Source organism: Tachypleus tridentatus, chromosome 10 (assembly GCF_004210375.1).
Source record: "Tachypleus tridentatus isolate NWPU-2018 chromosome 10, ASM421037v1, whole genome shotgun sequence".
NCBI classification, from domain to species: domain Eukaryota; kingdom Metazoa; phylum Arthropoda; class Merostomata; order Xiphosura; family Limulidae; genus Tachypleus; species Tachypleus tridentatus.
This window is the reverse complement of record NC_134834.1, coordinates 37,124,763-37,151,532: the sequence shown is the minus strand read 5'-3', so window position 1 is coordinate 37,151,532 and position 26,770 is coordinate 37,124,763. Positions and strand designations below refer to the sequence as shown.

At 32.6% G+C, this 26,770-nt stretch overlaps 1 protein-coding gene across 6 annotated transcripts in view; it reads left to right on the top strand.

Moving 5' to 3' along the window:
• Window positions 1-704: 704 nt before the first annotated feature.
• Window positions 705-26,770, top strand: part of LOC143229062 (protein slit-like) — a 561,294-nt gene continuing 535,228 nt past the window's right edge. For 5 of the 6 annotated variants that reach the window (XM_076460803.1, XM_076460801.1, XM_076460804.1 and 2 more), the window contains exon 1: window positions 9,267-10,457. In XM_076460803.1, the coding sequence (XP_076316918.1) occupies window positions 10,258-10,457 (200 nt within the window). In that variant the 5' untranslated portion in view covers window positions 9,267-10,257. Of the gene's footprint in view, window positions 851-9,266; window positions 10,458-26,770 lie in introns of those variants that run through there. The other variant, XM_076460805.1, reaches the window with a different exon arrangement.

The window sequence follows — 26,770 nt, the reverse complement described above, 5'->3', positions numbered from 1 at the left end:
AACTGGATTACTAGTCACTTCTACTCTATGTGGTACTCGTACAGCAATATCACATACACAAGATGATGTAGGATACAATACACTTAATCCATGAAACATTAGATTCATCATGTTTCGGATTAGAGTTTAGGGGAAAAAGTGAGTGATATGAAACGTATAAAATGTGTGGTTTCTTTATACTACATAATATATGAATTGTATATAAACATAAGGCAAAATATTTTTCTTTTATTATTGGTTATTTTTTTGCTGTGTTGTTTGAAAATAACAAATATAATAATAAAATAGAGATTAACCTATTTTAGTTCTTTTAACACAATTTTAGGTAGTTTCATAATTGAATATAATTATCAGTCGGTGGATTACAACGTTTATGCAGGTGATCAGTGTTGACTGTTCTCTTAACGCAACAGTCTGTGTTATAATGAACATATTATTCCTGAAATGGATTTATTGCTGAAAACGTTGGAAAACATATTTAAAGCAGCTAAACTTATAGCATTTTACTTATTTTTTATTATATACGAAAATAAATTGTTCCTCTCGTACTTTGACTCGTAGCATGCCCAGCAGAGTAAAGAGAAGAAACATAAGATCACAGTCACGTGTTTCCTATCAGCAATCGAGTTCCTTGAGAATTAAAAAAGTCAGCCTGTGTTTGTTTGTAAGAAAAGTATAAAACATCTGTTTTCAGTTTCTGATGTTCAGTATGGCATAGTGTCCATGGAGCTATTTGGAACTTGTTTCAAGAGCAATGTGGGCTTTATTTTCTCTCACCTAGAAGAACGTCATCAGATTAGGAAACAAAAGCATGGTGATCTGGATTATCGGGATTTAAACTCTCATTGTGGTGAGCAAAATAGTAAGACAATTCACAGTGAACTCTCATTGTGGTGAGTAAAATAGTAAGACAATTCACAGTAAACTCTTATTGTGGTGAGTAAAATAGTAAGACAATTCACAGTGAATTCTCATTGTGTGGTGAGTAAAATAGTAAGACAATTCACAGTGAACTCTCATTGTGTGGTGAGTAAAATAGTAAGACAATTCACAGTAAACTCTCAATGTGGTGAGTAAAATAGTAAGACAATTCACAGTAAACTCTCATTGTGTGGTGAGTAAAATAGTAAGACAATTCACAAAGAACTCTCATTGTGTGGTGAGTAAAATAGTAAGACAATTCACAGTGAACTCTCAATGTGGTGAGTAAAATAGTAAGACAATTCACAGTAAACTCTCATTGTGTGGTGAGTAAAATAGTAAGACAATTCACAAAGAACTCTCATTGTGTGGTGAGTAAAATAGTAAGACAATTCACAGTGAACTCTCATTGTGGTGAGTAAAATAGTAAGACAATTCACAATGAACTCTCGTTGTGTGGTGAAAAAAATAGTAAGACAATTCACAGTGAACTCTCATTGTGTGGTGAAAAAAATAGTAAGACAATTCACAATGAACTCTCGTTGTGTGGTGAAAAAAATAGTAAGACAATTCACAGTGAACTCTCATTGTGTGGTGAAAAAAAATAGTAAGACAATTCACAGTGAACTCTCATTGTGTGGTGAGTAAAATAGCAAAAAATTCACAGTGTTACTTTTTATTGCTAGTGAATAATTCTAACATAAAACACTTTTTTATTATAAAATCTTGTTAATAGTTGACAAAAATGTTCGTTTTGTTAGAATGTTTGCGTGCTTTAAAGTGCATGAAGCATGGGATATGAATTTTTTTAAAAGTAGGCGGAAACATGGGTGATACAGCTACGAAGAAAAACTGACTCGAAAAATAATTCTTAACACGCAATTAAATTTGATATATTACTAGGCAAGTTTACATCATGAGCTTGACTATAGGCACACGACCCGCTCTTAGCCTTAAGTTTCTTTATATGACCTTCATTAGACATCACAGTTGGACATTCATGTCATGTCACAGTTTTCACGTCTAATTTTGAAAGACTAAGAAACAGCTGGTTAATAAAGACTACTAAACTATATTTCCACATTTTTATTCTTAACAAAAAAATGACGAAGAATATACAAGTCTTGGTGTTGTTGCAGATTAAATTAATTAAATAGTTCACTGGCAAGACAAAGTAACTAACACAGGATTGTTTAGCTAGAGAATCTCTCTCGGCTAAAGTGAGATCTGTTACCAATGTCTTGACACTAAATAATTAGCTGTATTACAGCAGCGCTCTCTGTTGATACCAGTAATACGACCACTTTATTTTGTATTGTCACACAAACTTTTTGGCCCGAATTTTATTTCGTATATGTTTCTTTAATATTATAAGTAAACAAAATTAAACATTTAGGTTTAGGATAAAAACAACGTTTCTGTAGTAAAGGCATTTCAAATAGTTGCAGTAATCAAATTATAGTATTAGACTCTCTATATACAATGTACATATATTTTCTGTATATTTTTAAAGTATACGCGATTAAACTATAGTTATTCAAAGAAAAATGCTTAAAAGGATTTCTAGCACAACACTGATAATAAAAACAACGGTTATTATTTTTTACTGTTAAATATTTTGAGAAACAGTTATAACTTACTTTTGTTATTATTAAAATATATTCTTTTTTGTTATTAAGCGCAAAGCTAAACAACCATCTGTGCTCTCCATACCACGAGTATTGAAACCCACTCTCTAGTAGTAATTGCCTATAGATATGTCATTGTGCCACTGGAGGGCAGTAAAAGTATGAAACGCGCTTCGAGAGGTAGATACTTTGTATCTAGATACGGTGTATCTATATACACAGATACGTATGTATGGAAAGTAATTATTGTGTAACTTCATAATTTACCTGCACGTCTCATGCTTTATTTATTATAAATATTAATAATGATTTAATTTAATAACAACTCTTATGATTGTGATAGTACGAATGATGATAAATCACACTTGACAAAATTAGGTTAACATTTAGGGTTAAAGCATAAGCCTACGTCGATATTTGAGTTTTTATAAGCAGGCAGAATAAGATAATTTGTAAACCTGAAAGAAATTTGGTCCAAGTTATTAAATCCGGCACAATTGCTAATGGGATTTTGTTTAACTAAAATTATACATCTCGATTAACTTTGATGGTTCCGAGCGGCATGGCAGAAACCATTTTCAGACCTTATGATTAATGCAAATTTGTTGGAAATTGAATAGCTTAAAAATAGTTATTCGTTCTTTGAAGACAAACTGGTTACGACTGACATTTCTCTCACTTAAGTACAGATTTCTTGTGGTATTTATTGGTACTTACAGAGTACAAATACGTACAGAGCAAGTACTGCAAGGTAAATTATTCTTATTATAAGAGCCAATTATTATTTTAAAAAATTACACGTTTTGTATATAAAGGCAGTTTAAAGCAACTTGATAATAAAGTATATTTTTTTTATTTTATCTTATTACTATTTACTTTCCTTATAGCTCAAAAGTGCTTAAAGATATAAATGCACTTGATAAACGTCTGAAAAGTTTAATCACACAGAAACGTATTTGGTTGAAGATCCAATGAAAACATAAACTACATAACCAACATTTTAAAAAATTGATAGATTTATAATTTCTTTTCAAGCACATTGTGTTACTGTATTAAGAATATAAAACACAAAAAGGACATTTTTTTTCACGATGAAGGTAAAGTATTGCTTGTGGCTGTATTTACGTATGTGTATATCAGTACATATATATTTTAGTGAAATTAAATAATTACACCCAAATGAAGCCAAATGAGGAAACACTACGTTAAAAACAACAAATCCCCACTTCTGAATGACTATATTATAACCATAATATATAGAAAGATAGATCTTATCTCTGTTTAAGAATTTGACGTTTTTGTCTTTACTATGAACACACTAAGGCACTCGTCTTTTATCAGGGTTATGAACTAAAAAAGTGTGGGGTGGATGTTGTAATAATTGTCTGTTTTTAATTCCGCGCAAAACTACACGAAGACTATCTGCGTTAGCCGTCCCTAATTTAATAGTGTAAGATAGAGGGAAAGCAGCTAGTCATCACCACTAATTCTTGGGCTACTCTTTTACAAACAAATAGTGGGGTTGACCGAACATTGTAACACCCCATACTTGAAAAGGCGAGCATGTTTGATGTGACTGGGATTAGCACTTGCAACCCTCAGATTACGAGTCGAACGCCCTAAGCACCTGACTATGCTGGGCACTGTTATGATAAATAAGACAAAAATTCTAACTTTCGCGCAATTTAACTATAACACAACATGATATTACAGTATTCATTATTACCTCCTCAAGGTTTTGTATGAGCTTTAAAAACTCAATGTGTATGTATTTAAATATGTGTATAAATTGTGCGAAGGTTAGTATGATTTTGTAGGAATAGGTAGCGGACAAAAAATTGGAAAGAGTAGTGCTTTCTGTTACGCGTTTTCAACACCTATTTAGTAATGTTCTTCCAAAGTGTTCCATATGATTAATTAACTTACGGTCATAGGCCGCAGAAGTGTCTTACGGGCTAAAGCTGAAATGTCACGGGTCAAAGTAAGAATTGGTTATAACTCAAGAAACGGGCTTTTCACACTGTCCTTATTGTGGTTGTTGGAGCAGAAACTTCAACTAAGTTTATGTATTATAGCAATAGCAATGGCAATCTCTTTTCGTTGAATTCCTCCATATAGAGTGCTAGCGCACTATCTGAGATATACTAGATATTTGTCTGATCTCCCTTACACTGTTTGTATATTGTGTCGTAGAAAATTTAATACAGTTTTCGTGTGTGTGTGGATGTGGCGCCATCTATGAATGTATTTAACGTTAAGTTATAGATAACAAATGCTCAGTCACAACAATAATAGAGGTGTAGAGGGTGCGGATCCTTCAGTAACGTGTCCCTTGTTCCTAACTATCATTCCAGATTTTTTTTTTTTTGAGATTGGTCCAGCGATCTAGCAGTAGTTCTATAACGAATAAACAGACAGCCACACATATTTGTTTATCCTTCATATATATTAAGATGGTATACGTATGAACTAAAATGTGAAAATATTTGTTATCTTACACACAGAAATATATACCGGCACAAACATATATGTATACAATCATTGTTTTTCTCCAGTTTACTGTAAAGTTATAATTACTCAACAACATGAATCAAACTCATATTATTTGATATCGACATCTTAACAGCTTGAAATATACTTTTCAAGTAATTGTTTTCTTTAATAACGCAGTAAGTATTTCTATCTTTAAAAATAAAAAACACAAATAAAAACTAAAAGAAATAAAACCGATAAATAATTTTGGGTGTGTTTACTTGCGGGGAGCGAATAATTTTGTATCTAACTCTTGTCTTACTTTTTCACTCCCTGTGGAACTTGATGAACATCGATTGGCTAGGATTAATAATAAATGCTTTCTACTATTAATTTGTATAATTTTTTAGTTCTGTTAACAACACAGTAACGCTGCTTTCCTTGTGATTTATACAAAAGTAATTTCTGGAGGGGGATGTAATTTAAAAATTATTATTGTAATATTAAATATAAAATGAATAATTTATTTTTTCAAATATTTAATAGTTAAAATATAACTCTTGATGTTTTATAATTTTCGCAATATTTCCTGTTGAAATTTATTTATCTGAAATTAAAGTACTATTATTTCCGTAAATGTTACGTTTTTCACTTCATAAGCTATTATGTTAGGTATTATATTGTTTTGTTACTTTCCAAGTGTTCACATTTACTATTGCGGATTTAAGTTAAATGAAAATTTAATCCAGCAAAGAAAGATTAAGAGATTTTTTTATACATTACATGCGAACATGCAACAAGTTGTATTACTAAAATTACTAGTTAGTGTTATAACTGGTCTTTACAGTGTAAACAACAAAATCTCACATTTTCATCAGAGCACAATCATCAATTAAAGCTGTTTGCTAGTTAAAATTGTAACTCACTCTCAACTTTAATTCTCTACACTATCATACTTTCCACTAGATGGTGCTAAATCTAAAATGCTTATAGAGGTAAATACCAGGTGCGTTTACTTCCAAACGTTTTAAACAATGTTTTTGAAAACGAAAAAGAAAGCACACGAACGAACATTAACAACTACACTGATTAGAAGATTTATTCAGGTTCCAAACTTAACCAATGTTTTATATTATCTAATGAGAGTTTTTGATGTACTAATTTTATCAAAATGAAGAGAGGAAACTAAAATAAGTGAAATATAAATCCCTGGGGAAGTACGAGAACAAATTTGTCAAAAACGAGTTTTACAATATAGGGATAAAATATTAAAGTATTTCTACCTTCTATGAGGCTTTACGGCTAACGTGTACTAATATCTAATAAAGCGTAACGATTTAAGATACATATTTTTCATGTCGAACACTTTAGCTTGTTGAGAGTTTTATGAATATTACTACATGTACTGTGTTTGTTTTTGTCACATAGTCTAATAATAGAAGTTAATGAACTGCGTCATATGCGTATGAATGTATTGTAAAAAATATATTATTTTAAAAAAAAAGCTACCAAAACCTTGTATTACAGAAAAGGAACAAACATTTAAGAACCTTAAAACGTTTTAAATATATCTTGTTTACAAGAAAGGTAACACAAAAAACAAAACAAGGCAACTCTACCTGTTATAGCATGTTGTCCAGGTTGTAAGTATAACAAAGACTTTCTAATGATATTCTTGAATCTATGCTTACAAATAGTGTGCTGACTTTATCAAAATATCAACTTATACGTATCAACAGCCCGGTATGGCCAGGTGGATAAGGCACTAGACTCGTAATCTGAGGGTCGCGGATTCAAATCTCCGTCACACCAACTATGCTCGCCCTTTCAGCCGTGGGGACGTTATAATGTAACGGTCAATCCTATTATTCGTTGGTAAAAGAGTAACCCACGAGTTGGTGGTGATGACTAGCTGCCTTCTCTCTAGTCTTACACTGCTAAATTGGGAACAGCTAGCGTAGATAACCCTCGAGTAACTTTGCGCGAAATTCAAAACAAACATATATCAACAACATTTTGAGGTACTATTCTATTGAAGATTCAATAAGTTAGTAACTAGCAAGGGTTACATGTGGATGAGTATACGTTGTGTGAAACATGTTCTTTAAACGTATATATATCAAAGTTTTTAACAGAAAACAAGGCGAAAATTTCAACACAGCATATCCATGACAACATTTTGTAGTACATTTTAACATCAAAAATATCTTATAATTAGCTATAAACAAGGGTATTTAAGTCTTGCTTTAAAAGGTTTAAGATTATAAAATATGAATTAATCAGGTAACAATTCTTAAAGTACTATACAAAAAATTCCTAATCATGAAATAAGCCTAACGCACTAAACATCTAACAGAAAGAATCGTAAGTAAAGCTAATGGCTTTCAAACACAGAAGTTTCGAGATAGAAATATGAACATTAGTGAAAACATTTATCACGCAGCATAAACATATAATTAATTTGTTTTATGACCTGTGAGTATTGTTTTATATATATATTAAAACAATATTGAAGTATTGATTAAATAAGTAAATAATTCTATAAAAGATTACTTCTTCAATACGCCAAGATAATAGATTAACTTTACGTAAATAGAATACCTTAAAAAGGTGTTCTGCGTTAAAAATAATGAATAATATTTACAGGTAAATTAGGGAGATTTGGTTATGCGAGTTTAAAGTTAGCAGCGCAAACTGGAGAGTTCAATTCACAAAGTTTGTTTGTTTTTGAATTTCGCGCAAATCTAGACGAGGACCATCTGCGCTAGCTGTCCCTAATTTAGCAGTGTAAGACTAGAGGGAAGGCAGATAGTCATCACTACCCACCGTCAACTCTTGAGCTACTCTTTTAAAAACGAATAGTGGGATTGACCGTCACATTATAACGCTCCACGTTTGAAAGGACAAGCATGGTTGGTGCGACGGGGATTCGAACCCGCAACCCTCAGATTACGGGTTCGCTTTAACATTTACGGAGAACAAAATAAACTTCATGAAGATAAACATTTTTGGTGATTACTGTATTATGTCCCGTGTTTTAGCAGATATATTTTATGATACAACTTATTTCCTGAGTCGTCATATTTGCAAGATAACACACACACGGATAACTTATAGCATCAATCCTACTCACACGACATGGTCACATCTGAAGGTTTTTGTTCTTAAAGTAAGAGCTAACTAATTAGTGTAGCGATAAGGAAGCCAAACAATGTTTGGTTGTTGTTGTTTGGGCCTGGCATGGTCCAGCACGTAAGGCGTGCGACTCGTAATCCGAGGATGGCGGGTTCGCGCCCGCGTCGCTCTAAACATGCTTGCCCTCACAGCCGTGGGGGCGTTATAATGTGACGGTCAATCCCACTTTTCGTTGATAAAAGAGTAGCCCAAGAGTTGGCGGTGGGTGGTGATGACTAGAGCTGCCTTCCCTCTAGTCTTACACTGCTAAATTAGGGACGGCTAGCACAGATAGCCCTCGAGTAGCTTTGTGCGAAATTCCAAAACAAACAAATTGTTGTTGTTTTTTTGAAGTAAGAGATAGTTCTTGGTTCATCCTTCACGTATCCGGTGAACTTCACGTGCTATAAGAATGTGATTTATTAATTTATCGATATAATTCAATGCGAAAGGTAATGTGATGCTCGTTTATATCACAAGCTCTTAATTTATAAACCACACTTTTTGTACATTAAAGGATAGACGAGAACATATATATATATATTATTGCTCACTTGAAAAATGAATAGAGGCTTGTTGTCCTTGTAGTGTAATGACACTCTCATTCACTTGTTAATTTACCCAAAAATAGGAATGTTGTAAGGAATGATAAGGGCGTATTGAAAGAAATATGCACTGCAAGAAACTGAGAAGCAGTCGAATGACCCTGGTGGAGTACTATTAATTTTTATCTTCAAACTTGAATAAAATACAAAATCCTTTTTATTTTCTTATTTATTTACGAACGTTCGGACTGTCTTTTGAAATATATATAGTACAACTTGCATGTTTATGAATTATACATAATTAAAATAATTTAGCGATATTTATAAAGCTACGCTAAGAAACCGTAATATAATTATCTCTGTTGCTCTGAAAAAATCACTGGTGAATTTCTGTGGAGAAAACTAAGAAAGCATCATATCAATAAGAAATAAACTCCTTTTATTTTCTTTCTTCAGTTACTTAGAAAGAGGAATTCTAGTGGTAGTTCTGTCAGTGTTTGAATCGTCTCACGTACTCCAGGAGTACACAGTGTTCGTTATAAAGTAAAGAAATGCTGCCGCACGCACAAATCGTACTGGCCAGAAAAATCATGGAAGAACTCAAGTTTTATTGAGTTTATTTCTCTGATTAGACAGTTTCGCTTCGAGAAATGAAAGGTCGGATTGGATCCTATGTTTCTGTACGACTTAGCTCTTCAATAAGGTGAGGTGGATACTAAAACTAATTCTCTCCTGGTTAAGCCCGAATTAGTGAAGGGACCCGCCCAGCACGCTCTCGATTATGAAGTTTGCTCATGCGCCTTTCCCGTCTGTCCTTCGTAGAAATTACAGAAATCTTGGGTTCCCGAGGCGGTCCCTTGGTCTGTCTGTATGCGTGTGTTTGCTGTTCCGCACTACAGTTCCTTGTTCTGCTAAGTACGGTAGTGTGTGTGTGTGACTGGTATAAAATCTCTCGCCGCAACTGGCGTAGGAAGGGAGTGAGTAGGAATTAAAACTAGCTATTGACAACAGCTCCATTGACAACTACAAGTACGTTTTGATTTCGTGAAAACAATTCAAAGTTAATCGTCCCATTTAATCGTCTTATTAAAAAAATTCATTAGGCAATTGCTAAACACCTCTTTCTCTGTTTTTCAACCAGTTATAATAATTCATTTCTACTAGTGGACACTATGCGTTCTCTGGACTGACCGTATAAGAACCAGGTAAACGACAGAGTAATTTTACCCCTGTTGGTCACTGTAGCCAATTGAAAGTTGTGTAAAACAAAAGTGGTGTGAAGAAAAGGAACAAATTACTTAAATGTTAGTACCAAGGCCTCTGTAGCCGAATATATTTTTTGTGGACCAAGTGCGTTTTTGACCGCTACGTTGGCCTCAGTCGAAGTGGGCTCAGAAACTCGTCATTCAGGCCCTAGGCTGAAACTCGACCAGACATTTGGCCGTATACGCCGTTTTCAGAGGAGTATCTGGACGGCAGCCTATGCCGACGTAGTGCCGTGCTGTCCTTTGTACATCATGGCCCGTCGGCTGCTGCTTCCCCTGGCCGTGCTGCACGTGGTCCTGTTGCTACTTGTTTTCCAGTGTCTCGCGCCTGGCCGAGCTAAACGACTGTCACAGTGTCCAGTAGAGTGTGAGTGCCGCAGCAGAACAATAGACTGCAGTAATCGCGGGTTACAGTTTGTGCCGAGGTATTTGCCACCCGAAGTCAAACGAATGTAAGTACAAGAAAAATAGATTCAATTTTCTAAAACACAGCATAGTCTCATTAAAGTTAAATGTTTCCGATAAAGTTCAAAGTTTCAGAGTTACCTCAAAGAACAGAAACCTTTTCCTGTTTTCTTTCGCACATTTTTATCGATAGCTACACTTTAACAACTTAAATATCGATTGAAACAAATTATTGCACCTCGAACGGGATAAACAGTAAATGAACAATAAATGTTCCAAGATACAAACAAACTACTTATACTAAACAGGTTATGTTTTGCTAACTGTTCACAAAGAAAATAGTTATACCAGTGGGCGGCAGTTTGAAGTTAGTGGTCATTAGCTTCGTAATATCGGTTTAAAAGAATGAGTAATATTTTTTGTTACAGTTATTATTTGACGTCAAGTTCAACAATTAACTGATCTTTGCTCAAGGATTATGAACTACTCTATTTAAAAATAAACGTCATAGAAGTATATTGTGGAACGTAAATATTTTAAAAGAATCTACTATGGAATATAAAGGTAGTCATTATTGTTAAGGAACGCAGCTATAAATCTACATTTTCAACAGCTGTTTCTTCTCGAGTCGCAACACGTAGTTTCATCTCCGACAGGTATCGGTGTTTTCGAGTATTGTACAACTGTACGACGAAACACGTCCGTTCATTCGTTCCAGGTTGATGAACAAAATAGAAAACATTCCCGTAAGCTTATTGTTGTAGGATAATTGAATATTGACTTGTCCCTAATACACGTAGTGTAGCTGTAATTTTCAGGAAGATAATTTATATAATTCATGGCATTTAGTATATGGATAATAAAGGGTTTAACAAAGTATACGTATAGACGGCCTCCAGACTGGTCTTTGATAAATAACGTTTTTAGACTACTAAGTGTTTAAATCAGTAGACAGGAACCAGGTACAATATTCGGTACGTATATATTATAATAAAAGGTATTTCACGAACACAGTGTATTTTTTGTTCTGATATCATGTAAACATTTTCTTCACCTTACGCAATTTCGTATTTTTTTAGTACTTTTGTTTTGTTTTTAATTTCGCGCAAAACTATGAGAGCTATCTGCGCTAGCCGTCCCCAATGTAGCAGTGTAAGACTAGAGGGTTCGTTTATTTTTTAATTTGGTGCAAAGCTATTCGAGGGCTCTCTGCGCTAGCTGTCCCTAATTTTGCAGTGTAAGACTAGAGGGAAGGCAGCTAGCCATCACCACCCACTGCGAACTCTTGGGCTACTTTTTTACCAACGAATAGTGGGATTGATCATAACCTTATAACGCCCCCACGGCTGAAAGGGCGAGCATGTTTGATATGACGGGGATTCGAACTCGCAACACTCAGATTACGAGTCGAGTGCCTTAACCACCTGGTCATGCCGGGCCGTAAGACTAGGGGGAAGGCAACTAGTCATTACTACTCACCGCCAACTCTTGGACTACTCTTTTACCAACGAATAGTCGGATTGACCATCACCTTATAACACCCCCACGGCTGAAAAGGCGAGCATGTTTGATGTGACGGAAATTCGAACCCAAGACCCTAAGATTGCGAATTGAGCGCCCTAACCACCTTGCCATGCCGGGCCCTTTTTTATATAAATATATATTTTTTGAACAAAGAAATTTCTACCGCATATTTTTGCTTTATGTAGATTTGGAAATTTACCATTATTTTTTATTCTCTAATCGCCAGCCATTTGACATTAATTCTACTTTAATTGAGTTAGTTTAGGCCCATTTAAGACTTTGTCAAGTGTTAGTGCAATGTATATTTTTAAATTTATTTGAAACTAGAAACATAATTTCAGATTTATTCTCAAAATTCTCAAAATAAACTGATAATGTAAATAATACTTTGTTTATTCCTTCCTATTTTCAATACAAAATTGCAAAGCAGTGTTAAAAGCAACCAAAATAAAATATTAAAACTGCCTTAAATGTTTGAGTCATTATAAAGAGTGTGACTTTCTTCATTCCAATGAAGAAAGGGACCACTCTCTAAACTTGCTCGAATCGTTAGTTTTATTCGTTGTTGCTAATGGAAATTTAATATATAAAGAAAGTTTGTTTTTTTAACTCTGTTTACATAAAAGGGTTGAAAAGAAAGGGTAAGAAATAAAATCGTAAATTACAGTTGGCAAGTGTTCGTGATCGAAATTGTGAAAAACGTTTATTTCTAGTTTGGGTTAAACAAATAAAAACTGTGTACAGGAATAGCAGAGAACGTTATATATATGATTACTTGTTGTGCTTTCGTTTTTCTATGAATTCTTCTTCAACTATTACAGTAATGAGTCTTTACTCTCCCAGTTTTAATTCGTTAATAACCCAGACTGATGTTAGTTACTAAACTGCTTGGTTAAGGTTAGGTTCAAAGAACTGAACAGAGTTGATGTATATATGTTGGATTTCTGGTATGTATGTCGATGGTTTTTCCCCTAAAGAAACGTAAACTATTGCTAAAAATATCTCTCGCTTTATGTAATCAGATAAACACGTAAGTTCAAGAAGTCTTAATATGAAACAATAAAAAACCTTATAACCCGAGCGCTTTTGAAAGGTGGACCTTTACTTCTGAAGAAGAAATTTTATATTCTTACTTTATGTCTTTAGGCAGAATAAAATAAGTCAGTGAAAAATAGTAAACGTTATGTTTTACTTTAACTGTTTTTATGGAAGGAACGAAATATTTTTATTATTATTATTACAATTAAATATTCTAGTGTGCTATTTTATTCAGTTTATTTTTTATCTTATCATGAACATTCAATTTACGTAGCACTGTAGAACGTGAGAACCATGTATTGTTTTTATTATAAAGAACCTATAGTGCTTGACAAGTCATAATATTTGATAGTAATATTATATTTTAGTAGAGCTTTTCTATATATACAATATATAATATCAGTATTTCTACACTGTGTTTGAAATGCACAACCAGATTGGCTAATGTTGTTAAACTATTATCTGAGCTTTTTAATTATAATTATAAAATTTAAGTAACATAGAATTGAAAAATAAGGTTCACTAAAATTAGTTCTCACTCTCATCTGAGGCAGGACGTGACAAAGAAGTTAGCATGCTGGTGTATGAATCTTAGGATCCTCGGTTTGCGTCCCTTTGCTTCAAAGTCGCACTCTGTTTTTTGAGGCCATAGGTGTATTATGAGAGTGAAGGTTAAACCACATTAGATCAGCCTCACAATGTTGACGATTGTTACTCTTGACTCACTGCCTTAACCCTAGTCTATCAATTTTATATTAGGAACGGCAAGCGTAAATATTTCTTGTGCGTCTTTCCGTGAATATTCGAAACAAACATACAAACATTTATCCAAGTCAATAAATTGAACATAGCGATAAGTTTTACAAACCATAAGAGGTCTGTTACAATAACAGTCGGATAACTTTTAATCACCGTGCGTGAAGCAATACTTGTATTGAAAGTAACGTGTGTCAGAATCCTTCCTAATAAAATATCTGGAGGAATTTCCCACATTGCTAATTATTGTTAATCGCATTCTAGAGAGATTTCATATTTCCAACACTGATTCACTCGTCATGGACTTTTCAATGATGGAAAACAAACAAATTCAAACAACAACTTTAAAGGTTCCATTAAACTAGAAGAGTATATATCTAGCCTGAAATATTAATTGAGAGAATTCTATTTGGACATTTTGACACATTCTTAAACCTTTCATCAAGACCTCTAGAACTATAATACCATTCATTATGCTATTTACTATACATTCAGAAGGTTTTATAATCTCTCACTGTTGAATGTATACAAGTTTCATCTCAAAGTCATAATTATAATTGTGTTTTTACTTTATAACTAAAATTCTGTCGTATGTTGTATAATAGTATATAGTTATGTCATAAAACGTGGGTTGGGGTCATTTTTATGTACTTTTTGAGTATAAGACTCAAAATTTTCATATATCTAGCTTTTTTCTTTTATATTCATGAAAAAGAATTTATAATATAGAACTTATCGGATTACATACGGAGTATGAAGTGAGTTTTTATTGTGTCACATAGACTAGAAACTATGATATTATATAATATAGAACTTATCGGATTACATACATACATATGAAGTGAGTCTTCATTATGTCACATGGATTAGAAGCTATGATATTATATAATATAGAACTTATCGAATTACATACAGAGTATGAAATGAGTCTTTATTATTTCACATAGACTAGAAGCTATGATATTATATATATAGAACTTATCGAATTACATACAGAGTATGAAATGAGTCTTTATTATTTCACACAGACTAGAAGCTATGATATTATATATAAAAATTCACACGTTAAACATCTGTTAAACAAAAATAAATGCTGGTTCAGCTGAATAGTCTTCACCATGTAATCTTACGTAACATATAAATTTTATAAATCAGTTCAATGATTGATGGATGATAGGTTTACGCAATAAAATATTTTTGGTAACTTCTGAAATAATTTTTGTGTAGAGTTTCGAAAACAACAAATTATCATTTCATGTGGTTTAGTGTTTACATCGGTCGGAACTTATTTTCCTCTTAGATGATTTACAATTTTAAAAAAGTCGGGCTAATTTTCTCTTAGATTTGGTGTCAACATTATAGCCTAAGCCTTTGAAAGAAAATTCACATACATTCATAGGACTAAAAATAGTATTTAATTATCATGATTAACTTAAACATTAACGATAGGATTGTACTATCAGTAAAATCTTTTAATGTATTTGTTGATTGTTATATATATACATTTAAACAATCTCGTCCAACAGTTAACAACAATAACTACATTAAAACAATGATAACGGTAAAAACAGATAAGTAAATAAATTTCAGAAGATTACAAAAAAGTATTTTTAAGTTGAGGCATACATGTACGAATGAAACAAAAATAATTTTGGGTTGTAATAAATAGTGTGATTAGAGTGTTTGAATGTTTATTTTTAATAAGAAAGACATGGTTAAGATAGTTGTGAAACATAAAATATGTCTGTGTATGGAGCCTTCCCCCAACCTAAATATGGAAAAATATATTTTTTGTTACATTTGCTTGCTGTGTTCTGACATTTCTACATCTAAATTTGATAGTTTTCTTTGTTTTGTCTCTATATTTTTACTATAACATATTTAATTTATAACACTTGAAAAGTGTATTTTAAACCAAAACATGTTGTTACAAGTTCACAAGTATTTACTAGATTACATTTCTTTATGATATGAACACTAGTTATTGTTGCTTTATTAGTGTTAAAATGCAAGTAACAAAATCAATCTTTCAACTCACACACACACAGCCTGTTCCGTTGCAATAAATTACTTTCTCACGACTAGCGAACACAAACTTACTTGTCGAAATTAATTTCATTACAGTTCAATACATAATGTTTTACATTCCTTCAACACAGGAAATACTCAACTCGCCCGCCCTCCTGGCAAAAAAACAAAACAAAAAACCTTTCTTGAAAAGTTTATTTCGTCATTTTTAATTCCTGGGTGATCAAAAAAAGATAAATAAATTAAGCACTTTTATCGGAACTTTATCACTGATGCTGGTTTTCCAGCCAAATAGCTTGTCTTGTTCGAACAAGTTTAAAATAAAAACATACATAAATTACTATATTTCTTTTCCGACAAAATATATGAACCTGTTTTGTTGATATTATTATTATAGAAGAGGTATCATTTTTCATATAAATACTTTTATTCGCAGATTTCACATTCCTTTCACCCATCCATTATAGGTGGCCTCTTGTGCGAAAGGTAATATTTCGGGTTATTAAAAAAAACTCGTTTGGGATTATACTCCTTGTCCAACTTGACAGATCACGTAACTTGTGTAGCCAAACTCAAGATTGATTCGTGGGTTGCGTGAAACGTACGTTACACACTTTGACGAGTCAATGGTAATATTTTTTCTTTACTGTCGTGGCTAACCAGTGAGAAGACAAAACATAAGTACATCAAAGGAGCATTGATGAACAACTGATGTTTATTGCGTTCTTTTATGTGTTCCCGTACGGTATTGAGAATTAAACATAGTAGTTCTAATTCCAGTATCTAAATCTTTCTGGTATTTGTGCCCTATATATCATTAATTTTAAATGTATACGAAGTACAATTTTTCTTTTACTGATTCACTTTGTTTTTGCTTTTGTAATTTGAGTTTGAACTCATATAATATGAGTATTATACCCTTATTAGGCGATTACTACTAGTAGTCTTATCGTGTCTCTATGAGAGCGCTTCAATTTTCAAGTGGAGAGCCGTTATCAAGGATTGTAGTCGTTTGCGTGAAGACAGATTAGTGGTTGAATTGGTAGTTAATATCTTACTTGTTTAACGTCTGACTTAAAAAGAGCCGTGGCCTATTTAGTTAGTATTCTGTGCTAGGGGTGGAAAGATCCAATGTTTGCGCCACGATGCCGCAGAAAAAGTCTTGCAGTTTCAGTCGTGAGTGACAGTCAGATCAGTCTCTTTGTTTGAGATAGGCTGCTTTCCCTCAGATCAATAGTTGGAATTTAGAAACAGCACTATGCCCAAACCCTAGGGGTTTCTGACCTAGCTATTTATCCCATGTGCACGTAAAGTGCCGTGGATATTGTTTATACCAAACAGTCTCATGTTAAATCGCATTTACTCAAAATAACGCATTTATGATATCTCTAACAATAAAATAAACTTGCATGTCACGTCAACTACGTTTCTGAAAACATGTGCTTACAAAGTTCAGTCGATTCTAAAATTATATTTTTACCAGCACTTGACAAACCACATATTTCTTTCTCTCCATTGACTTTCTGGTATTCTGAACTTATGACAATTGCATATGGTAGGTTAGTCGCCCTTAAAGCAGCTATCATTGTAAAACTATTACATATTTCTGACATAACAAATACAATGCAATAATAACAAACCAGCAGTAGCTGTAGTTTACTTTAATCACATGAATTATCGTGTATTTAAAAAATTGCATATCGCCAGTTATTGTAAGAAATATAGCAGTAACTTTAAGTATTATACGTGTACATATTGCTTAATCATTGTAGAGTATGACATTTTGCGAACATAAGCCGTTACTTCCTTAAACATGATGAAAATAAGACATAAATTTGAAACTAACATTTCATTTCTTTCACATGCCTTCCTACATGTTTAATCTTAAAATCTGTGTTCATATTTGGAATCATTGACACAAAGTCGTCCACGAATAAGAAACGTATAGATGTCTAGATGTTGATATCATGTTTTACTTATCAAGTACTTGTTGATAGTATAAATGTCTGGAAGGCTAATAAACAAAAGGTTGAGCAAATAAACGTATAAAATATGTAGATTTTTAGGAAATAATAAGTGTTTTTTATAATATAATGTTATAAAAATCATTTACTTATTTTCAATACATGAAACGAAGTAATACTACGATGAGGTTCAGGTTGAATTTCATGCAAAGTTATACGAGGGCTATCTAGGCTAGCCTTCTTTAATTTACCATTGAAAGACTAGAGGGAAGGCATCTAGTAAACACACCCTCCACCAACTTATAAGCTACTGTTTCACCAGCAAATAGTGGAATTAAATATCACAATATAATGCTCCCATAGCTGAAAGGACGAGCATGTTTGGTGGGACAGGGATTCGAACCCGCCTTATCCGATTGGGAGTCAAGCGCCGTAACCATCGTAATACTGTGAAAACAACGAAGCAATTTCTTAACACTTTACAATTTCGATTTTCTAGCCCTTTTCTTTCGAAAGTAACAGGTACAATAATAACATCTCGATATGCACAATAGCAATAGTCAGTATTTATTCGTGTTAGCCCTGTAGTAGTTTCGGTAAACTAAGAAATTCATTAAACGTTAAGAGAGTAGTAAAGCAATAAACTCTAATTTCGTGTAATAGTACTCAACTGCAAACATAAATTTAATTTCAAATCATATTTTGTGAATATCACTATTTTATTTTCATAAAGTTTTTCGTAGTTTATTTCAATTTTTGTTGAGAAAGAACTAAAATGAAAAGCACTCATTTCATAAACACTTTTTTGTTTTAAAAACGTTGTTGAAACTACCGACTAAAAAGCACATTTACAGACTATTTTGTATAGATTATACTTGCTTGCTCTGAACACTTTTTACATGAAAGTGTTTTTAATTTCAATATAATAGATTTAAAAACATCGGTGAAGACAAAAAGTTCAAGCCCGAGTATTGTTGGACTATCCATGTTTTAATTCTTATATTTTATAAATACTGTAATGTAATCACGAATATAATAGTTTGTGTATGATAAAGCGCTTTGATCACCATGAGTGTTGATCCCAAATTTTCAACAATATAAAATCTCAAGCTTATCCCTGAGCCATCAGAGGGCAATAAGAAAAGGAGTAATTTACGTGGTAACATATATTTTATAGACATTTTTTTAACGAATTGTTTTTCCGGGTTTAATTGCAAAATAAAAAGTATAAAAAAGAGTAAATGTATCTAAAGATAAATTCAGCAATGTTGATCTGGACAACACTGATACAACTACAAAATATATGTTTCATTGAATGACTGTAAGTACAAAAATTTCACTCTAGAAGTAGCCTACCGTAGTTTGAAATTTATTACGTAAGTCAGTAAAAATATTAAGAAATTTGGTTGAAATCCTTTACCAAAGTTGTATACACTTTATTAATCACTCATACTTAATAAGATAATTGGAGTATTCAGTATCGTTTCAGACTGGAAAAGAAACAGGAGGGGATAATACATAATTGTACATAAAAATTATCTTCGGACTACTCAATACATGTTTCGTCTAGGCTTACATAACCCTATTTCGTAGGTCTTGCATGAAGGTATATTGTTTTTTATAAGACTAAACATTCTTGTTTAACATTGTTTAAAAGCAAAATAAACAGAAATAAAAATAATAATTTAATTTGAAATAAATAACTGTTAGTAAAAGATACGTATTCTGTAACTGATAGTTAATAAAACTTAAGGAGTTACAAACATATATTTAACAATTACAACACGCTTAAATTAAACTTTCAATATGAGTCTTAATATTTTCGGCCTTTGGTATGCATAAAAATACTAACGACCTAAATATTAAAGCGATTCCTTGTTCACAACGTTACGTTATTGTGTGTCCTTTGACATGAGCTATTACAGTTAGTATTAGGTGCATTCAACTGTATATAGCTGTGTATTAGATCTTTGTATTTGTTTTGTATGTAATATATGTGATTATGAGGCCTCTTCAAGGCGTTTGAAATAATAAAAAATCGGTTTTAAAACATATATTACAGCGCATGTATCATAGGTTAGTGCTTGCTGTTTTCCAGTGTGTTATAATATTTTGCCTTCGTTAGGATGTTGTGTTTTACTTATATATGTATAAAGACAAAAATCATTCTTAAATAAGTATACCAAATTTTTTCTTGTATATTATGTATGATAGTTATAGCTACATTCTGGGCATGGTAGCGAAGGTGAGAGATAAAAACGGAAGTGTACCTGTTAGCTTGGGGGCCTGCTGTTTCAGTTAATTTAATATCTATATTGGGCCGAGCGCGCCTCACTAATTATTGTGTTAAACTGTAGATCCGGGGTTCTTTGGCTCACATTGCGTTCCTGCACAAAAGAAAAGAATGGCGTTTTGTACATTGGGATGGTGTGTGCGTGATAAAAGTAACGGTCGAATTCACTGTTCGGTTTTATAATAATAGCCCAAAAGCTGGCTGCTGTCTTCCCTCTGTCCAAATTTATGGACCGCTAGAACAAATATCCTCGTGGAGCTTTGCGCGGAATTCAATAACCAAACAATACCTATATTACTCTTAAATATTACACGGGTACCCGTGATGACGAGAAAAGCCACTTGTATAGAAAATTATATATTTAAAAACGACTGGTATGGGCCTCTGCTAGTGCTTTCTCTACCCATACCAGCCGTTTTTAAATATATAATTACACAGGTACGTAAGCATAAATTTATAAACAGAGGAGAGGGGGATACTTTCAGATGAAAAATGAAATAAGAGGTTAAGCTATACTGGGGAGTCCGACAGCATATCCACTCGTAAAAAGATCATATAAATTTCAATAAAAAGGGTGTAGGGTGTAATTTGACAATACCTGAGGATATTCTACACCTTTTAAAAGGTGTAGAAACTATAAAGACAATTAATTAAATAACTAGAGAATAAATTATAAATATATATAATTAAATAGCTGTTCAGTAAACAATACTTATCAATATGTGTAACACGTCAGTAAACAATACGTGTAATTACGTAATCAGTCAGCAAACAATACCTTTAACGCTTTTGACTATATAACGAAGTGTAATTACGTAATTAATAAATAACATTTGTAACAACATAATTAGTCACTGGATACTATTTCTAATTTACAATTAGGTAATAACCAACATTTTTAAAAGCATAATACACTAATATAACACTATAATTACATAATTAACCTAAACGAAAGCATATATGATTAAACGCTGGTTTGTTTTCTAAATACGAAACAAGTATTCATAAAGAAAAAGTAAAGGTTAATATGAAGCGTTGTGCAAAATCACTAGTAATTACAATATATACGATTTGTGAATTAAATAAGCAAAGATGTTATAAGACTTATAATATTGGCTTTTACTTGATGTGATGTCGTGCGAAGTGATTCAATAAAAAAATGTATTTTGGGGTTTTTGGTACAAAGCAAATGGCGTAGTAGAGTTTCGGCTTTCATTGGACTTGATGTTGATGAGATAATTATAGAGTTGTTTGATTGTAATCAAGCACAAAAGTACACAATGGGATATCTGTGCTTTGCCCACCACACGTATCGAAACCAGGTTTGTAGCGTTGTAAGTCCGTACAAATATCGCTGTGCCACTAGACGGTGGTTGGTTGAGTGGGAGACAAATATAGGTATTACGGAAGTATTTGACTGGCTGTTGAAGTGGGAGAACATGTAACAAGAGTACATACATGCAGCTTTCTCGATCACAAGAGACGGAACAACTAGTTAATTAGAATACTATTTTATGAAGTTTAATAAGTTCTATAATGATAGTCAACCATGTACCAATAACGGACCAATAATGTATATGTTGTAATTAGTTTGAGGAAGCTATGTTTTGTGAACATTCAAACACAGACAGCGCAATATAATTATAACACTCTGTGGTAAAAATTCTTACCATCTCTAAGTGTGCGCATATTATTTCTACAAAAATGTTCTAGGAAACACTGTCATATGCTTTATTTCAAGTAGACCCTGCGTGCTTTCTCACCTATTCTGATTATACTTTGTCCTAGAATTGAAGGATAGCTTTTTATGTACGAATGATAGTTGTGCTCCTTGCAGTCTAGTTGTCTGGTTAATACCAGGTTTATCTTGTCTTCGACAAACTAATTAATACCAGTAGTTTATATTTCAGCAGATTGCCCTCGAGCATACTTGGCAGATAAGAAAATTTGTGAAAAATGTTGTTTGTTTTTTTGTATTTGTTTCCAATCAATTACAGAGGATATTTATTTACAAAAATGTATTCTAATGGCATTTACCGGCCTTAATCTTTAAGTTGTTACCGTAAACCTAGCCAGCTGCATTAGATTAAGAGTTTTGTTTCGTTGGTTTTGTCATGTGGCTATATAAATACATAATACATACCCACATGTTATTGACGGTGCTTGTGAATCGAAACATCTGATAGTTAGACCTAAAAATTTTAATTCATCATTATGAAGCCAAAGAAATGTCAGCTTCAGGAGATAAGTTTTAATTTCCTCCTGTTCTAGTATGTTTATTATTATTATTCTGTGCCATTAAGAGCAAGTTTCTTCCCACAATTGGCTGCTGACGAAAAATGGTAGGTTTTAGAGCGATAACTTTGAGGGCTTTAGTACTAATACTCCTAATGTCTGTAATTCGTCTTCACATATGAGGCTTCCGAAGAGAAGGAAAATATTTTAAACTGTCCTAGTATGAATAATCTACTTCTCTAAAATGTAATATTGATTTTTAAGTTAATTTTAAAATATAAGAACTAATGCTTTAAACTTTTTATTATGTAACAGAGAAAACAAACGTGCTCACGTTATATGGATGTTAAAAAAGAAGCAAACGTACCCACCTGAAGATATATACAAGCAACGTTTTTGTAAAAACAAAAATTGAAAAATTACTGCAAATAAATTTATCTGGGTCATGTTTTGGTTTGTTTTTTTCGCGTAGAAATCATTGGGTCAGGGAGCGTCCCCAGGCGATCATTTGTTTTAACAATGTCTAGTAATCTTTGCTCTGTCATCAACGTTTTTACAGTGTTTTGATTCATTTTCACTATATGTCATTCGAAGAACTTACATTTCTGTAATTTGACTGATTATTGTTAATTTGCAGAGAGCGTAACAAAACACCTTTATATATTAGAAACTAAAGTACCACTGCACAACTAAATGGTGGGAATATGAAACAGATAGATCTAAAAAATGAAATATTTCACATCATTGAACCGTATTTCGGTTCAGTCTGTTTAAACAGGTTGTCTCAAACTTGACACTTTTCAAATAAACTAGGATATGTATAGTGCAACTTGGCAACTTTCTGATAAGCCAGACAGGTATAACGTAACTTAACAATTTGCAAATAAACTAGAATATATAAAGTAACTTGAAACTTTGGAAATAAAACATAACATGGAAAACATAACCTGGATACTTGAAAAGAAACCAGGACGGGTATAGCGCTAAACTGTGAGCTTGTGTTAACGGTTTAAATCAAGTTACCAAAATATCAGGGGGGTATTCACTTATTCCAATTATTCTAACTAAATCTGATTAATCGGTTTAGTATTGACCATCCATTATGGCAAGCCCAACTCAATTTCTCTTAAGTACTGTTCAAAATACACAAGTTAAAAAAATCTACTGATACGTTGATGATCAGGTAAGAGCGTAGGTTTATAAAGTGAATAAAATAAAGATAAAATGAAGAACATAATCTGTCATGTTGGGCGACGTCACAAAAATGAGATAAAATACATGTTTCAATGCATTAACCGTAAGGTAAATAGGCTTATGTGCTAGATAATTACTTTACTTACATCGCCCAGAGGCAAGGTCGTATTCCATTAATTGTAATGTGTGAGTTATAAATTAAAAGGAAAATACATTTATCCATACTCGGAGTGACATTGATTACCCTTACCTCTTCGATACTGTTATGGTCGTTTTATAAGAGATGATGCTAGCTGCATATTGGACTTTTAATACAAGTTGTTTTTTGTTGTTTTTTGGGTGGGGAGAGAAAGTAAGACGAAAATCCTCTCGTTTTCATTAAATGTCTTCTTTTATCTCACATTCAGTTAATGTTGTTGTTGTTTTCCAAGCAAATTAATATATTGTATTTACGTCACTCAAGCTACGTAGAATAGTTTTTGGCATGTTTACAATAACAGCGCCGCTTTTTCAACGATAAAATTTCAATTTATTACCGACTATTCGGTCAAGTGTTTTCTTCTTTATCAGAGTAAGATAATATTTATCTTTTTAAAGCTTCAGTAATGTAAGTGTTGGAACCTGCGAACATTTTATAAAATGATTTTATTTCATTAATACTTTCGTCTTATAGTGAGACTCCTCTACTCTGTTAAAATTGTTATTTATTTTCAAGAGCTTCAAAGAATTTCCTTTTTCAGCAAGTGACATGGATAATAAATTTGTAGTGAAATAAAATTTGTTACTTGTTTCCTAGCAGCTCCTAAGCTGGATTAAGCCTGATAAATGTTTACTGAGTCTAGTTCGGCTTGTTTCTGTTCCTCCTACATTTCCGACATTCAGCGAACAACACCTGGAGTGTGTGTAACAAGTTGAGGAAGAATAGATCAGTAGAAGATATCACAATGTCCAATATATTTTTTCTTAGCCTTACTTTGATGACGAATTATTTGTTCACTTTTCAGCCTTAGTTGTAAAAATGTAAAAAAAAAAGTTTTATCATTCGCACCCTACCCAACGGAGTCTATAAACATACTAGACTAAAACGTTATTTGTTGTTGTTGATTTTGTCTAAAACAGTTGAGAATCAAGCTTCGAAATTATGTGGAAAGAGTCAGAAAAATAACTGATTAATTTGAGGAAAGTTTATCTTTCTTATTCATCTTAAGTCCATTTTTTAAATATGATCTTCGGTGTTTACAACATTGCGTAATGTTAAGGTTCAATTACAATTTTATAAATTCCTTATCATTCTTTACAATCTATTCTAGCCTTTGACTACTTTTAAACATTGAATAATATTGATAGCGGCAGATAGCTCATTATTTATTGTTTTTTAATTAAATTAGAACTTCACTGGAACAGCAGTAAGTCTACTGATGGGAAGCAAACCCCAAGTTGGAAATCATTAGACTTACTCATAATGAACTAAAAAGAACTACTGATTAAAATTATTACCTTCAAAGCGAGAGAAATTGTCTTATAAGAGTATACAAAACTTCATTATAGTTTATTTTTAAACGCTTCCACTAAAGAGCAGGGTGTATTGAAACTTCTAGCCATAAGATTATGTTCACAAATGTATACAAAAATACACATATAAATATTTTCATGTTTTTCTGCTTTTAATGTTTCCATTATTTTTGAAACCAGAATGATACTAAGTTAATGTATGATTTGTCTAATGCAGTGAAATAGGTGCAAGAAGTATCTTGTTGTTATAACTACTTTACAATGTATATATGTACAACTATATATATGTATAATAGTTCAGTTTTTAACGACACTAATACTGCATATGATTCCGTAGCATAATTTGTATTTCATAGCTTTTACTGTACATACTGCTTTATCATTATACTTATGTTAAATTTTTCTCACTTCAAATAATAAAATAAATTAAAATGCAAAACTGTGTGAAAAAATAAGATACTTTGATACCGAACATGATTGAAACCATTCAGACAACTTGGCTGATAAAAAAAAACCGAGGCTTTATCCCAGAATATCAGTGTGTTTAATAAGATACTGATATAATCCTTTAAAAATGCAAGTGACAGCACCAACTAATCTTAGATATCCCACGAGCTCCATTTTCCCCTCTTTTTACCCAATTAAGAGTAGAAACACTTCCCATAGTGAGTTGTGAAGCCTGACTGTTTCTCTTCTCATTTACTTGAGGTTTCACGTTTCAAGCGGCCCAGTTTATCTTCAAACGACTTTGAGTACCAGGCCATATTTAAGGTGTCGCTTTGCAGCCTCAGTTGCTAGTTCCTCACGTTCATACAGAAGAGAACGTGGAAACGTTTGACACCTTAATATTCTTTTAAAGCTGATTTCGATTTTAAAGATAGCTCGCTCTGTGCGATTATGTAGTTATGCACGATGGTTGTCACATACAGTTAGTGAGAAATAACCCATCTCTGTGGCTAATCTGATACCTCAGCTTGACATATAAGCAGAAGTTTATTAAAATTACTTACTTGATCTCAAAAATTTAAAAGTATGAAAGTTCTTCGGTGTTAAATGCAGTATCACTGTAGTAAAACTGCATACATAATAATACGGATTATTTATAGCTATAATTGAATTTGCAGGTAACTTATTAAGATGACCAGTTTAATGAGATAGGCAGGTTAAATCATATTATATGAAGTTAATCATTTGTTACAATGTCAAACTTCTTGAAACATTATAAAATTCCCCCATTCAAGTGGTCAAACATATTTTGATAAGTTTGTTTCAGAATTTCACGCAAAGCTACAAAAGGACTATCTGCGAATACCCTTTCCTAATTTTGAATTGATATAGTAGAGAGAAGAAAGCTAGTCAACAGCATCTATTGTCAATTGTTTGGCTAAACTTGTTTGTCCGAAGAATGGGACTTGAATGTCACTCATGTAGCGCATTCACGGGCCCGAAGTATAAAGTGTGTTTGTGCTACAACGGGTTTCGTACCGTTAACCTTTGGATTCACAGTTCGGGTACACTAGCCATTAGGCTATATTTGGTCCATCTTAATAAGGTTCGAAATAGATTATTAGTGTGAAAAGCAACAGAAAAAAAATGTTTAATCTGCTTTATGCTTCATCGACTTTGAATACAGTTTATTACGAATAAATGATAATATTAGGTCTTGTATTGGCTCATCCTAATCAGATCATTCTCGGAGGATTTTAAGTGACCGCGATGTATTACTTTAGTTATATCATGATCTGTACCATTATTCTTAAAGTAATTCCAAATTCGACGATGTATCATATTAGTCACATTACCATATATGAAACAT